Consider the following 14,810-nt stretch of genomic DNA (forward strand, 5'->3'; position numbering starts at 1 on the left):
CAAAGAGCTCTAAGACACAATACCATCCATAAGTTTAATTGAAAAACAAAAAATGAAATGTTTATGACACTCCACGTAGATCATAACTCCTTGAATATAAAAACAACACATTGAAATCGTTTGAGAAATATAAACGTAATAGGCTTTTTATACAGAAAAAACGCAGCTCTCTCATATACTTGTATTTGTTTACGGCCTCCGGAGAGTCTTGCCCGTTTCCAATATGACGTATCACAGCCACGAGGCGAAGCAGTCAATGTGGCGTCTATGTATATAACGCTATGATTCCGCAACTAAAGTAATAAAAATTTAACTAAAATTATGACAATCTCCATTGACCTCTTCAGTGAACACGCTGCTTTCTTCTCTCTTATTTCCAAAGTGCTGTTGATCATTTACACAGAGCGCTCTGAGTGATCGTACAGCGATGCGGTTTGTCTTTGTGACAGCGGCGCAAAAGTTGTCCATTGCCCCCTTAAAGGACACGGTACATCCTTTTAAATTCAACAAAAATGAACGTCATATGAGCTTTGGTTATTCTTTTTTTTATTCATCTTGTCTTGATGATAATATGCATCGGTTTCATCCTCCTGCTCACAGGCTACCCTCGTCTTCACTGGCATGATCTATTTTCTTGAAAGTTATTCAGTGTGTTTGCATACATACATACAGATTAAGAAGAAGAACAATCTTTATTTGTCACACAGCACACCACACAACAACACATGCACGCACACACACGCACATGCACATGCTTTGGATGGAGGCCGGTGAAATGAGGCCTCTGCGTGTAACCCATCCTTGGCTTGTCCTTCCCCTGGGGGCACAGCCAGGAGCAGTGGGCAGCATTCGTGGACGCGCCCGGGGACCTGGTGACGAGTGTCCATCGCTGGTCAGACGATGATGTGTGCATGTTTTTGGTGGGGGTCCGGACTGATGTTAGGTGGAGGAAACCCCACGTGAGCACGGGAGAACATGCGAAACTCCGCACAGAAAGGCTCCTTTTTGGGAGATAACCCGCCTTTCTGTGTGGAGTTTGCATGTTCTCAATATTTCAGCTCAATCTTTCGGGTAAGATAATAATGCGTTTAAGGTGTTATAATAATAATAATAATACGATCACTGAAAAACCCGGATTATTGACGGGAATTACTTGCCCTCTTTGATCCCCTCGGACGCTTTCTCGAACATGTGCCCATTTTGGTAGGGGAGAGGGTGTTTACCTGCCACAATAAATGGAATGATTGTGCCGTGCTTACGATTATGCTTATTTCAAGATTAACTCGATTACGATTATCTGGGTAAGGTTTTTACAGTCCATGAACAGTCCATTAAATATTCAAAATATTGCCTTAACCCGATTATAGTCGGCTTATTCAAGTGCATGGAAACGCATTGATTTATGAATAGTTCAAATAAGAGTCCGACTGTAATACAGAATGCCTAGATCAGAGGAACAGACAAACACCTTTTTTTTTTAATACATTTTACCAGTTCAAAAAAAATGGTAATTACCGGCTAACGGAAACCCTGAGCCAAACATCACGCAAGTGATGTAGTGCTGTAAAGCGTGACGCACTTTTCCCCGCTGTTTTAAACCGAACACAACAGTTACATAGTGCAAGAAAAGGCGTTTGGAGGGGGGGAATGAAAGAGGTGCCACTCTCCATATTAAAAGTCAGTGTACCATCAAAATGATTTTGAAGCTGTTATTTTAAGGCAAAAGTGACCAAGTGTAAGTATGTTAAGCATTTCAACTTATTACAACTTATTTCTTTTCCTTCTGACTGGGTTCAAATCATTTCCACTCGTATTTTAGATGCACATCTCACAAGAAACATTGAGGAATTAGGTGGATAATATACAAGCGGAACCTTTGAATGCGCTAACGCCTCGGTCAACCTCCACCCCCGCGAGCGCGTCCTCCACAAACCAGAATGCGTAGAACAAATGTAGACCTCGATAAAACTCATTTAGTAAGATGTTAAACCTTCGCCCCTTTTCTGCTTTTCCCCATGTTCTCCATGATATTCATTGCGTATTCACTGGCGAGGTAGCGAAACCAACCGATTAAACGTTGGCCCGACGCTGGCGAGGGTACAGGCACGTCTGGCATGAAAACCATCTCACAGGTTTCAGAGTGCGTTTAATCACTCCAGCTGTGTCAATGACACACCACCGTGTGAACTTTGAACCCGCTGAGTTAAAACCTCCCTGTGGGCCTTTGGTTGTGTGGCTTGAGCGGCTTTGTTGGTGCTGAGAGGAGGACGTTTTGTGAACAGTTTAAGAAAGGGCCCTTGATACATGTTTGCATCTCTAACTTTCAAATATGCAACTCTTGGATCTAATTTAAAAAATATATTTATTAATTAAGCATTATTATTATTATTATTATTATTATTATTATTATTATTATTTAGATTATCCAGACTGAGACCAGACAGAAGGGTGGTTATAGACAGGAGCTGACTAGTCCTTCATCACCTTAGTCTAGGACTTCCTAGTCTCAAACAAATCATGTTAAATTAAGCAACACCTCAGAGAGGCTTTTTAAAATTCTGATTCATTAGGATTAGCTTGGTCCTGATTTCTATGAAACCCTGTCCGCGAAAACTGCCCCAATGTGTCTTGAAGTGCGGCTGCATGGATGTATTATATGTGTTTGTGTGGGGTATGAGTGTTTCTATCGTCCTTCTGACAATGGATGAGATGACTCCCACAAGCACATGCGATGTGAAAATTTGAGAAAGACGGATCACTGGCACATGTGTAGCGGTCGTGTTTCACAGATGTTCCCATGACTCACGTGGTGGAGTTCCGAATGATTAAATTACAGTTTGCCGACCCATCAAAACGAAGCCTCCGTGTCCAGAATGCTCGCTTAGTATCCTTGCTGTCCATTCGGGAGTGTGTCTGTGTCTCTGTGTGTGTGTGTGTGTGTGTGTGTGTGTGTGATTGCACTGCATACGTGCATGCTCTGGATTTCTTTCTCTCTTTCTCAGAAAGGTAAACACATCTCCCCTTCAAGCTGGTAGACAACCTGCTTGTTCCTTCTTGTACTGCTCACCACAAGAAAGGCAATTTAAGTTGTGTCTCTAAGTGTATTCCGTATGCGTCAGTGATAGTATGCCAGCGTGGGTGTGTGTGTGTGTGTGTAGGAATCACATTCCAACAGCTGATTTACCCCGGCCCCAGTTTAGTATCTGAAGAATCCTTGGGAGTTCCTAGCAAAGAATATCTATGCACAACAAGCATGGCAATGTTATAGAGCATGCAACAACGCCTGTATGTGTTTGTAACCATTTTGTGTGTGTGTGTCGTTTGTGGCCGTTTTTGCGGGCCTCTTTGAGTTAATGTTTCTACCTTCGACTGCTTCCTGGTGGCTGATCCCTCCAGTTTGCGAGCTGCGTGACATCCCTGCGGTTCTGTATTTCCCTTTATGAAAATGTCAGATATTTGAATTTCCTGGGTGTGAGCTCGCTGACCTCACTTCTATAGAGGTCATCGCCGTCGTCAAGGCAATGGAAATTCCTCCGTTACCAACAGCCAGTTGGATCACATTCTGTATATCGCCATTCCGTAAATGTTACCTCGACAAAATCAACTTCAAAAGCACAAATCAACATTCATCATCATTAAAGCATTTTTAATCACTGTCTTCTTGACATGTCTTGAAATGTCATTCCGTTTAATTTTGATGCCGTTTGACACATGCTGGATTTTGTTGAATGTTGACACCGTGTGGATACCTCTTGTCTATTTTGCCAACAAAGTACCTGTCATACTCCCATGTTGGTACATTGTTGTTGAATGTACAAGCATAACAAATGCTTCACTCGCGTCGCAGGTTGTATCTGGCAGCCGACCTTACCGACCAAGCCAAGCTGTGGCCACGCTCAAACAAATTCATTTGTTTTGCGAATCACCATTTAAGGCTTAGCGGCCATGGTAGGAAATGGTCAGAGGTTCTACCTCTTTCTCTCTGCCACTCCGGTGAGACCGGATCGCTTTAGTCCTGTTAATGTAAACCAGGCCACGGTGCGCTCACTCACTCAGATCGTGCTTGCGATCTGTGGCTTTGAATCAAACTACTACCCATCCCTTGTTGACATAATGCGACAGCACACAGATGACTTGCTGTGTTCACTTTTGATATGATGGATAACCTATTTCTTAACTCATGTGCTGTGTTTCCTTTAACAAAACATCTGTTCATCCGCTCGATGATCCTAGTCTGGCCGTTCCCGCAGCCTTGCCGTGGGAAACGGGTTGTGCCGACACATTTTTAAGCCCGATTACATTCGGACTTCGCACAGAGCTACTTACTACCCTACTTTGCCTTCATGCAAAATGAAAGACACCTATGACAGACACCTACCTCAGTCTATTGTCTATCAAGAGCACCACAGCAGTATGTTAATGAGCCAGAGCTAGAATGAGCCAGAGCTAGAATATCTCACACACCTTTCACGGCTGGACTTCCCACTGTCCTCTCAAAGGCATCAAAGCAGAAGATTTGTTACAAGAAGCTTCCCTTCAGTGACTCAAAAGGGAGCTGGATAGACCAGCTCCCTTTTGAGATGTCTTGATTGGTCTTATCTTAGACTTGGGCTTGACCGGTGTTTGGCCACGTCACAGATATCGTCACGTTTTTTTTCCCGCTTTTGTGCTGTTCACGGAAAAGAGGAAACGTGCGTCCGTGTGTTGTTGCAGTGAGTGCTTTTGACCTGTAGGGGGGAAGGAGGGGGGCCGAACGCTGGGCGGGCGGCGGTGACGATTCTTTTATTTTGGCTCGGTTTGTTGGCCGTCGTCGCTCTGATTGGGCGAGCGGCAGACTCACGTTACACTAATTGCTCGCCAGGAGTATAGATGGGGCCGGACGGCTAATATCCCAGCAAAGCTACCAGCTCTCCTTGTCCTCAGAAGCCTTTTTCTTTTCCTCACGTCATCATCGATTCCATTTTATCTGCTTCCTTCCGTTCTCTCTCTCTCTCTCTCTGCCACTCTCTCTCCCCCTCGTCCTCATCTTTGCCTTTTCCTCTCACCCTTGCTGCTGCTATATGCCATCTATGCATTACCATCCTCTCTCTCTCTCTATCTATCTCTCTCTCTCTCTCTCTCTCTCTCTCTGTCATATTCTCTTTGTTTCCCTCTTCTTCTCTTTTCTTCTCTTCCCCCATTCTTCTGGTCCGTTTGCTCCCCCAAACATCTTGAGGAGGGCAGAGAGCCTCTCATACACAAAGACACACACACACACACACACACACACACACACACACACACACATACACACACACACAAACACACACATACACAGATTCACGCACACACACACACACACACACACACACAGACACACACCTATTTTGCCCGCTCTCACATACTGTATCATCTCCCTCTCTCTCTCTCTCCCTCTCCCTCTCCCTCTCTCTCTTTCTCTCTCTCTCTCCCTCTCCCTCTCTCTCTCTCTCTCTCTCTCTCGCTCTTCCTCTCCCGCTCTCACTTGCACACACAGACAAATGCATATGCTCATCACTGCCGGGAGAGAAAGCTGCAGCATCCGCATCGCGAGCTCACACCCGCATCGGCATCCCTTTTGACATTCCTTTCTCTCTCTCTCCCTCTCTCTCTCTCTCTCTCTCCCTCTCTCTCTCTCTCTCTCTTTCTCCATCCGAATCTCCCCTCGACCGTCCTCACTTTGGCTTCCCCCGTGCGCCCACTTTCCGCCTCACCCCTCTCCTTCCATCCCCGTCCGTCTTCATCACCTCACCCCGCCGTCCTGTCCTCCCTCGGCTGTCTGTCACCGTGGCGACACAGCCTCCGCAGCCATGGCGACCAGCCAGCAGGACTCCGGCTTCTTTGACATCAGCCTCAAGTCCCTGCTCAAGTCGTTAGGAGGGAGTGAGTACGGCATCACGCCTCTGACCGCTTGTTAACACGGGGAGCCGTGAGCCCGTCACCTCGGTGGAGGATGGCTCTCGCAGCGTCTCCCTTTTTGTCCGGGCTCCCGTGCGGTCGAGTACATGTGCGTCCGTGTGTGATTGTTCCGTGGCGTTTGCGGCAAGTGTATCAGGAGATTGCGATGCATCTTTGCGCGGTCTTTGCCTGTCAGCGATGTTACGTAATAAAAAGAGTGAGAGAAAGAGAGAGGGAGGGATAGAACCGCCCGGAGAGGGAGCTGAGATAAGAATTGGCTTCCTCAGCAGTTTTGTATATTAATTATGCAGCGCATTACTCAGCAAAAGTACCACTTTGTCTCCGGTGTTGTTGCGTTTTTTTTTTAAATACTGTTGAGCAATGTGGAGAGATTGTGGAGAGTGTATATTGACCGTGAAGTATAGACAAAATATCATGTCAGTTAGCGCTAAGCAATGTTGACCCCGAAATCAATATTTTTGGGGCTTATAATTGGGGTTTTTTCTTAAGATATTTAAATATACAATAAATATTTGAGAAACAATCGTTAGTGTGGTGGAGATGATGACCAAACAGTTGGAGGCGTTGGATTAGAACAGCTAGAATAGTCTTTTACTGTACTTTACTGTAAGATATCACAATATCCATATTATATCAATATATAGCCCAGGCCTTCTGTCAAGCACTTTGTACCCAAGTGTCCTTTCGTGGTTTAAATATTCATTAACAGTAAAATTATATTTTGTCTTCGTCACCATCTTGCCATCCAAATCAGTCCGCTGTCTCCATAGAAGAGGACTGTATTTCCTACTACCACTACTACTACTTTCCTCTGACGTTTGCAGCGTGTCGAAGGAGCCTGAAAGACGAGGAGTCGCAGCGATTGTTTTGATGCACTGTGCTCACAACTCTCACCTGTATGTTTCCACTTAGCGCAGAAGTTTCCGATTTAGAGATCACTTTAGGTTAGGGCTGCACATATTCCTCTATCATCCCATTCAAATTTGTATGCTTTATTTTTTTTAATATGATAATGTATTCAAATTTTTAATATGAAAATTTAGTATTACTCGGGGGTCGGGGGGGGTTACACAGGGTTCCGCAGCTCCGATCAGAGCGATCTTTTCTCCAAGCAAAGAAAATAAAAACTCTAGATGTATTTAATTTACTCTGTTTCCTGCTGCTGCCCCCCCGCAGAGCAGATCGCAGATCGCAGACGCCCCTGAAAAGGTCCTGCCCGCGTTCTCACGGCCCGGTGGCAAATTGTAGTGGTTGTCAACCTCCGATGGTCGGGTTTATTTCCCACTTTCATTGCCGCATCTGTGAAATTACTGGACATTCCGGTCGGAGGCGCACTCCACCTCGTACCCACAGCGAAACGCCGGAGGGGAGGGAAACGCGGCGGTGCGCTCATGCGTCTCCGCCGACACGGACTTCACACACTGCTACCGGGAATATTTCTCTCTTAATGTGCGTTCACTGCGCAACAAACTGGATGAGATTACATTGAACTTTATTGCTCATCCCATGTGAATTGATCTGCTAGCGTTAGCCAAAACATTTATAATCAATGATTTATTTATAAAAATAAATACACAATCAAATGGCAATGTCCGTTTTTTGTTTAATATTCAAATTCTATTCAAATTTAGAATTTTGATCCTGCAGCCCATACCCTGTGTTTTCCCTAGCGACCTAAAACTTTTGAGAAGGAGTGCGCTGATGTCCACAAAATTGGAAACTATCTGATGCGACTATGTTTATTGTTTATTCAAACTAAATGCGGCGCATCTTAACTGAGCTTCTAAATTGTACATGGTTCCCCCTTTGATTTATGTGGATCATTGTACAACATCTGAACACTTTATCCTGTGCTTTCCTGTTTTGAAGAATTTCCACCACAGTTCTTGGAATTGGTATCATCATTAGCAGAGGGGGGGGTTTATCATTATTAGAGGCGGCATTCATATTTATTATTAAAGGCAATGTTATCAGCTCTACATGGGAACGTTCACGCATCCCAAGAGAAACAATTGATTTTTAACCCATATCTTTTTGTGATCTAATATCTCTTTGCTTAGTGTATGCACATGCATGTGTATGTGTGTGTGTGTGTGTGTGTGTGTGTGTGTGTGTGTGTGTGTGTGTGTGTGCGCGCACATGCCCGTGCAGCTGTGTGGCGGCATTCACAGCATATTAACAGTGCTGAGCGTTACTGTCAGCGGGGCTGCTGTAGCACAGAGGAAGAGGTCTTTTTTTTTTTAACAGAACTGACCGAGGACAGCGCTGAAGGCGTTTCCTCAGCCATCTTTGATGACGTCATACAAAAGGGTTACTGGGGGTCACCTTGAGCCGGAGGGGCGGGTGGGGTGGGGGCCGCGGGGGGGGGGGTTCTACACGCCAGAGCGAAGCCTCCATGCGTCTTCATGTTAACTGCTTCATCCTCCACCAGAGTAGCCATTACTAAGCAGTGGGTCAAACAGCGATCACCATACTGATTCCTGAATCAAGGTTTGCATTGTATGTGAATATCAAATGTAACCCACCACGTCCCAAACCGGCGCATTTCGCAGCGCCGAACTTTTGGCCGTGCATGAAAAAACACCGGAAATAACATTTTTAGACCAAAATCTGCGAAAAGGGCAGGAAATAGGAACGTTTAGAAGTTACATAATAATAGAGCAGTCATGCTGCTATAGCGAGCTTGAACTTAGAGTGAACAGATTTTTTTTTTTTAAGTTTAACTTGAATTGCATTTTCCAATATTTTTTATAGATTATCATTATTGAAATCACATTCAACACGATCTCATTGAAGGAGGACAGCACTATCTGAGTGTAAGTGTGTAGCAGGCTGAAGTGTCCTTGAGCAAGACGCTTAACCCCTCACTGCTCCCGATGAGCCTTGCATAGCTGCCTCCATCGGTGGATGGATAGGTTGTAGGTCGCTTTGGACAAAAGTGTCTGCTAAGTGACACAATGTAAGTAATGTACTCGGCTCCTGCTTCTCAGTTTCCATAATGCGTTGCTCGGAAATAAGGACCAACAGAGCTTATTGTGCGTGATCACCAGGCGTCATGACATTTCACTGCATATTTGTATGACCGTATGTACTGTATATGTATGTGACAAATAACCTCTTGACTCTTGACATTTATACTCATACTTACGTGAATTTCAAAGCAATACTTGCAGAACTTGAATTGGCACCCAATAATCACTGACAGTATTGTATTGAGAGGTTGCGACCAATTTCCACTGTATCCCTTAAGGTCAAGCAACACAGTGTTGTTTCTCCAGGCCGAGGGAACGGCTGAACCGAGCGTATCTTTTGGTCCATGCAAGGGCCAGGTCACATGAAGCATCTTCTGAGCGCGCCAATCCAATGTTTCCAATGCAGGTGCGCCACAGGCGTGCTGGAACGCGTGAGCGGCGCGGTAGTGGCTCGGACGCGCCTTTTTGGGCGGGACCAAGGTGCGCTGGGATCAAAATGTTTCAACTTCTCGCAAGTGCATCACACGTCACGTGACGTGAAATAACCGATCAGCCGCGGCTTCCATCACAACATCCTGTCGGTCCCCTCGGTCAGTATGGAGGAGGGTCCCGGAGCTGTACGCCGGATATTATTTTGATTCCAATAGACGCAACCATGCCCGGAAGAATATCAGCTGTGCACTTGGGACGTCTATCTAATGGCGATCAAATACAGTTTGCGCAAGGCTAAGCTAACATTAGCTGTACGCTAAATGTCCCAGTACAGCGTATTAAGCAATCTAGTGGTCACTTTTACATACATGAATGATCATTTTGATGATAATAAATATATATTGTTTTGTCCTGTTTCTGAATGTGTGTGTGCTCACACATGTTGTAGTGGTCACGATAGGGCGAAAGCTTGGTTGCTAACGGTATATACACCGTGCTTTGGTTCATATTGACAATGACAATATGTTGGAAACTGTTTAGCCTCCCATTTCTGCTTGTGATTGCTCGGCTCCATTGTATGCTGTCATATGATGAGCGTGCCTTATTGTTGTTTAATGAAAGAAAAAGTTTGTGCGAAGTCCCGGTTGGTTTTGGTTATTTTGCAAAGCAGCTCTGCCCTCCAGGTGCGATCGTGCGAGACCATTCAAGCGCCTCGATAAAAATGATTTAGCAGCGCCCCTTGTATTTTCCAAGCGTTTTAGGACGCTTGGTGTGAAGTGGACTTAAAGGCCTGTTTCCTGCCAAAACCTGCAAAGCTGTAAAATCACTGTATAAATAAATGACTCGCTTGAACTCAAACTGGGAATGTGTCATTCCAGTCGTCTCCCAATGATTGCGTTTGTACGATTACAGTAGCTCCTAAATTATTGGATTTGAAAGGTTCAGTGTTTTATGAGTGTGTGCGTGTGTGTGTGTGTGTGTGTGTGTGTGTGTGTGTGTGCACGTAAGCGTTATCACTGTGCCTCACGTTATCAGGCGAGATTTATAGCTTGAGCAGGCCTGTGTGCCGCCAAGGACAAGCCACAGCCTGATTCTTTCCTCTTCCATTCCTCCTTCCTTCCTCTGTCTTTTAGGGTTGCCGGTGTTACCGGTGTTACCGGTGTTACCGGTGTTACCCGGTGTTCGGGCATACACCGATTACCTTACTTGCCCACCGCCCCCACCGTTTTGTTTTTTTCCGAGAAATAAAACCTGTTTAGTTAAGAATCAGCGGCCACGCTCATCAAATACAAAAATTATAATATGTGAAATACTAAGCGTGTTTTCAATACTTAGCCGGACGCTACAAAACTAAAAGCGGATGCTTCATGTGCGCACCGCTGAGTCGCAGCGCAGTCTGAGTCACATTTCACTGATCATGGGAGGAGAGGAGAGAATTTAGGCTCTCGACCTTGGACCTTGGACTCATGACACCACCCTGTGTCCCTGTTAAGGGACACAGGGTGGTGTCATGAGTTTACTAACCTGGTGGGAAAATTCCTCATCGTAGCATCCCGACTCTCTTTCATAAATGTTTTTCTTTCCCCATCCTCGTCATCCCTACAGCTGCTACCCACTCAGGAGGTCACACAAGCAGAATGTAGTGTTCATTGGGAACCAGTGGGGGATTTTTATTAAATGAAAGACGCTACGGTTTTGTGTGCTCAGCTCTTTAAAGGCTGAGTCATGCCAAGGATAACAAGCAGCATGGGGAATGACGTTGCTCTGATATCCGCCGCAGAAACTGTCACGATACAGTTGTTCATAAACTGTACATTTGACTATATGGCTTTTCTAACAATATATTATACCTTAATATTATACCATTTTATAACACCACTCGCTATTACTACTGTCAATAAATATTGTTAGTATGCACTAATTACCATATACTTAAATAGGCTACTTGTACTTTACTTTAACAAACCGCCACCCGTCAGTATTGGGTTACACGCATGCATGCAAGTAACACGCATGCTTATCTTAGATACATGGGCTGTTATTAATTATTAAAATCTATCAACAGCTCTGGCATTCCCTGAGAAAGCGCAGCGATGTCTGCGCCACCCTAAACACGAATGTGTCGCGGTCATATTTGCTGCTTAGTTGGGTCGTCTTTCTGCCTGTTTGTGTGTGACTGTGTGTACCGCAGTGAGGTTCCGCGTCAGGAAAGGTGCACTGTATGTGTGCAAGTGCGTGCGAGTGCGTGTCTACCTCTCTGCAGTTTGTAGTGCTGGCGTTGTTGAAGTTGTTGACTGCTGTGCTTGGGAATGTTTGTCTGTGTGTGTGTGTGTGTGTGTGTGTGTGTGTGTGTGTGTGTGTGTGTGTAGGTCTGTGAGTGTACAGTATGTGTGTGTGAGTACGGACCCAGGTCAGTGGGAGTGGTGGGTATGTGAGACAGTGACCACCATCAGTCTATAAATAGCGCCCCCCACCCATCCCACCCCCACCCCCGGGGCCGTGTTGAAATTCCAAACCGACTCCGGTCAGACCTCCACAAGGAGCAGACTTTGAAAAACTTACTGACCACCTCCAGACGGCAGCGGAACCAGACGTGAAAATGTCCCACGGGACTTTATAGAAGGCGGACCGGAGGTCTCGGAAGGGAGCCCCACCACGGAAGTTAGCAAGGAGCGAAGGTGGAGGGGGCACAGCGATGCCAAGGGAGACCCTGACATCTGCATTACAGGCTAATATAGCCGCCGCTCAGGCAGGAGCCCTTCCCTGCAGTGCTCCCGTCATGGAGGTCTAGAGCGGAGTATTCCCCCGTTCCCTCACGTCAGGCCACATTCACGACCGCCGGCGTATTCTCTCTTCCGTCATTTCTCCCCGGTGGGGGAAAGGGCACCTGCAGCTCCGGGACGTCAACTTTTGCGGAAGCTTCGCAGTGGCTGGGTTGTTCGGGGTCGTTCTCTCTTGCGGATATGGGACGTCCGCGTTCTTTGTTCGGATCAAATGCACAATAAACGCTGGAGTTTTGTCGCCCGTGTCACGGATGGTTCATCGTATCGGCCTCAGACTGATTGAGAGATGGCGTTACAGGCCCTGAGCTTTGGCTGATCCTTAACGACTCTACCGGGATGTTCCATATTATTGCCCTCTGCTCAAAGTATTTTTGCTGAAGAATGATCTAACAGGCATGGCCTTCGGAGGAGGGAGACCCAGGATTCTTTAAGTGGGAGTATGAATTTTTCGAACCACTGGACTTCTCTTTTTTCCATATGCTTGTCACTGACAAGGTGGAGTATTCAGATCAAGGAATCCAACTTTTTACCCTTCCAGTCATTTCCACTGGGAACTGTATTGTTTCGCTCAACCACCCCCTGGTCAGAATGAGAGCAGGCTCCGTCCCGGTCCAGTTGTCCAACACCTCCACCCTCCCGTTAGCGGATTGAGCCTGTTTAACCTCCCTGTGGTTACCCTCGTGGTGACTGTCCATCTGTTCATCCTACTGTCTATCTGTCTGTCCACACCATGGAGGTCACTACAAAATGGAGCAGGGCCAGTGTCATCAGCTTCATCAAGGGCCTCGGTAAGCGTCCAAGTGTGTGTGTGTGTGTGTGTGTGTGTGTGTGTGTGTTTGCGCGCGTGCAGCTGCTTCTTTGGAAGTATGTCCTCAAGCTTTCTCAGAAATTAGTCAGTGTGTATCTTGGTTGAAGTTCAGCGGCCCAGGGGCTGGTCCTGTCTGTTGTAGTGTTTACATGTCTCCCGTGTCTCTGGCGAAAGTCTCAGGATCAGAGGTCACGGGTTCACGAAAGGTCAGTGTAGCTTAACACAGGAAGAGTGGACTCACCATACATAACTGACACAGTGACTTGAGACTGTTAGAGGTGTTCTTAAAATCTTCCAGTTGGCAGTTGTGAATTAACTGTCTTGCTGAAGTGATGTCTTATCAATAGTTATTGAGGGAGAACCTCTTAATTTACCTAATTTGCTCAAGTTTGGACAGAAACTGTCCCTCTAAGCCAGTGGTTCTCAACTGGTCTAGTCCACATTTTGCCTTCTTAATTGAGTCAGGACCTAAACATATTGAAGATTTGAACCATTCTACTTTATTTCACAATGTGGACAACTTGAGCGTAGCAATTGATATAAGGTCATGACAGCCACAAACAACACCTCCGTTTCAAAATAAAAGCGCAGCATCAGAAAAGCTGCAAGAATTTTTTTTAATGGACCCACGACTCCGTTTTGGATTGGGACCCACCAGTTGAAAACCACGGCTCCGAGCTCTCAGTTCCCCCAACTCTCTCATTCCTTGATCCTGAATTATTAACTGGGTTTGTTTGTGGGCATTTAAATTTACTTTGAACTTTAATGTGCTCAGGCCGGGATTAAGCAACTGTTGGAACTCGTGATTCTGCACCCTGCACGTGTTTTTGTGCCAGGTGTAAGATTTCATACTATGTAGTCGCTGAGGGCATGGAATTCTGTAGTTCCTCTCAGTCACCATGGAGCATGTCATTCTATTTTTAAATGTCTGTGTCCTGTCACAGTATTTTTCGGGGGGTCCATGACCGGAATGGGGGCAACCCCCCCGCGCCCTCCCTTCTGTCAGTCAGTCTGTGGTTCCCTTTTTCCTGCTTTCCTGGAAAACAACCACTGCCTTTATCTCTGTCGCTATTTCGCCTCCCTGTCTGCCTTTCTTGAGTCACTAACAAATCAAAGTACCCGGCCTGCCTGATGATGTCATCAGTAGGGAGTACAGTAATAAAAACATCCTCTCCAAGCATATAACAGAAAGAGAGAGACTCTAATGCCTGTGTTTATGGCGTGTGCAAGGTTTGCCCCTGTCAAAAATGCAATTTACTGAAGTGCAATATACTAAAAGTATTTCTATCATTCATAGCAAAGACCAAAGATCCGCATCCCCTTTTATATCTGCTTAAGAATTCAAAATCCCATGTTAAATAATCCAGCTAACATTAAACTATAGTGTAATGTGACAAATTACAGTATATCCATCGCGACACATCTGTGGTTTTCCAATAAACCTCCTTATATGTTTCAGACTGGTCATTGTGAGGAATCTTGATTCTCATCGTCTCATAATCATCATTTCAGATGAGACAGTTATGCGTCATGATACAATGATAACTGCCCCCATGTTGCCGTGATACAACCGGAAGACAGTGACTTCATCGAAAGATAAGGCTGAATGTTTAGATTGCTAGATTGACTCGTGATCTGCTCCTCTCCAGCATCTCCTGTGGGACTGAAGCCGCCCCTCCCGACCGTCAGTGGAACCATCGGGGAGAGGAAGGGTCCTGTCGCCATGGCGCCCGTCAACGTGGACCCCGAGAGCAAGCCTGGCGAGTTTGTCCTCAAGAGCCTGTTCGCCAACTTCACCTCGTTCTCCGAACGAAAGATTCGCATCATTATGGCCGAGCCACTGGTGAGTACTTTGGGTGATTGTATGAGTGGATTTCT

The 14,810-nt window shown here is 45.8% G+C and overlaps 1 protein-coding gene across 1 annotated transcript in view; it reads left to right on the forward strand.

Moving 5' to 3' along the window:
- Positions 1–11,955: 11,955 nt before the first annotated feature.
- Positions 11,956–14,810, forward strand: part of fryb (furry homolog b) — a 57,287-nt gene continuing 54,432 nt past the window's right edge. The window contains exons 1-2 of the mRNA XM_080013642.1: positions 11,956–12,912; positions 14,582–14,775. Of these exons, the coding sequence (XP_079869768.1) occupies positions 12,855–12,912; positions 14,582–14,775 (252 nt within the window). The 5' untranslated portion in view covers positions 11,956–12,854. The remainder of the gene's footprint in view (positions 12,913–14,581; positions 14,776–14,810) is intronic.

The sequence above is a fragment of the Zeus faber genome, assembly GCF_960531495.2.
Source record: "Zeus faber genome assembly, chromosome: 14".
Taxonomy (NCBI): Eukaryota; Metazoa; Chordata; class Actinopteri; order Zeiformes; family Zeidae; genus Zeus; species Zeus faber.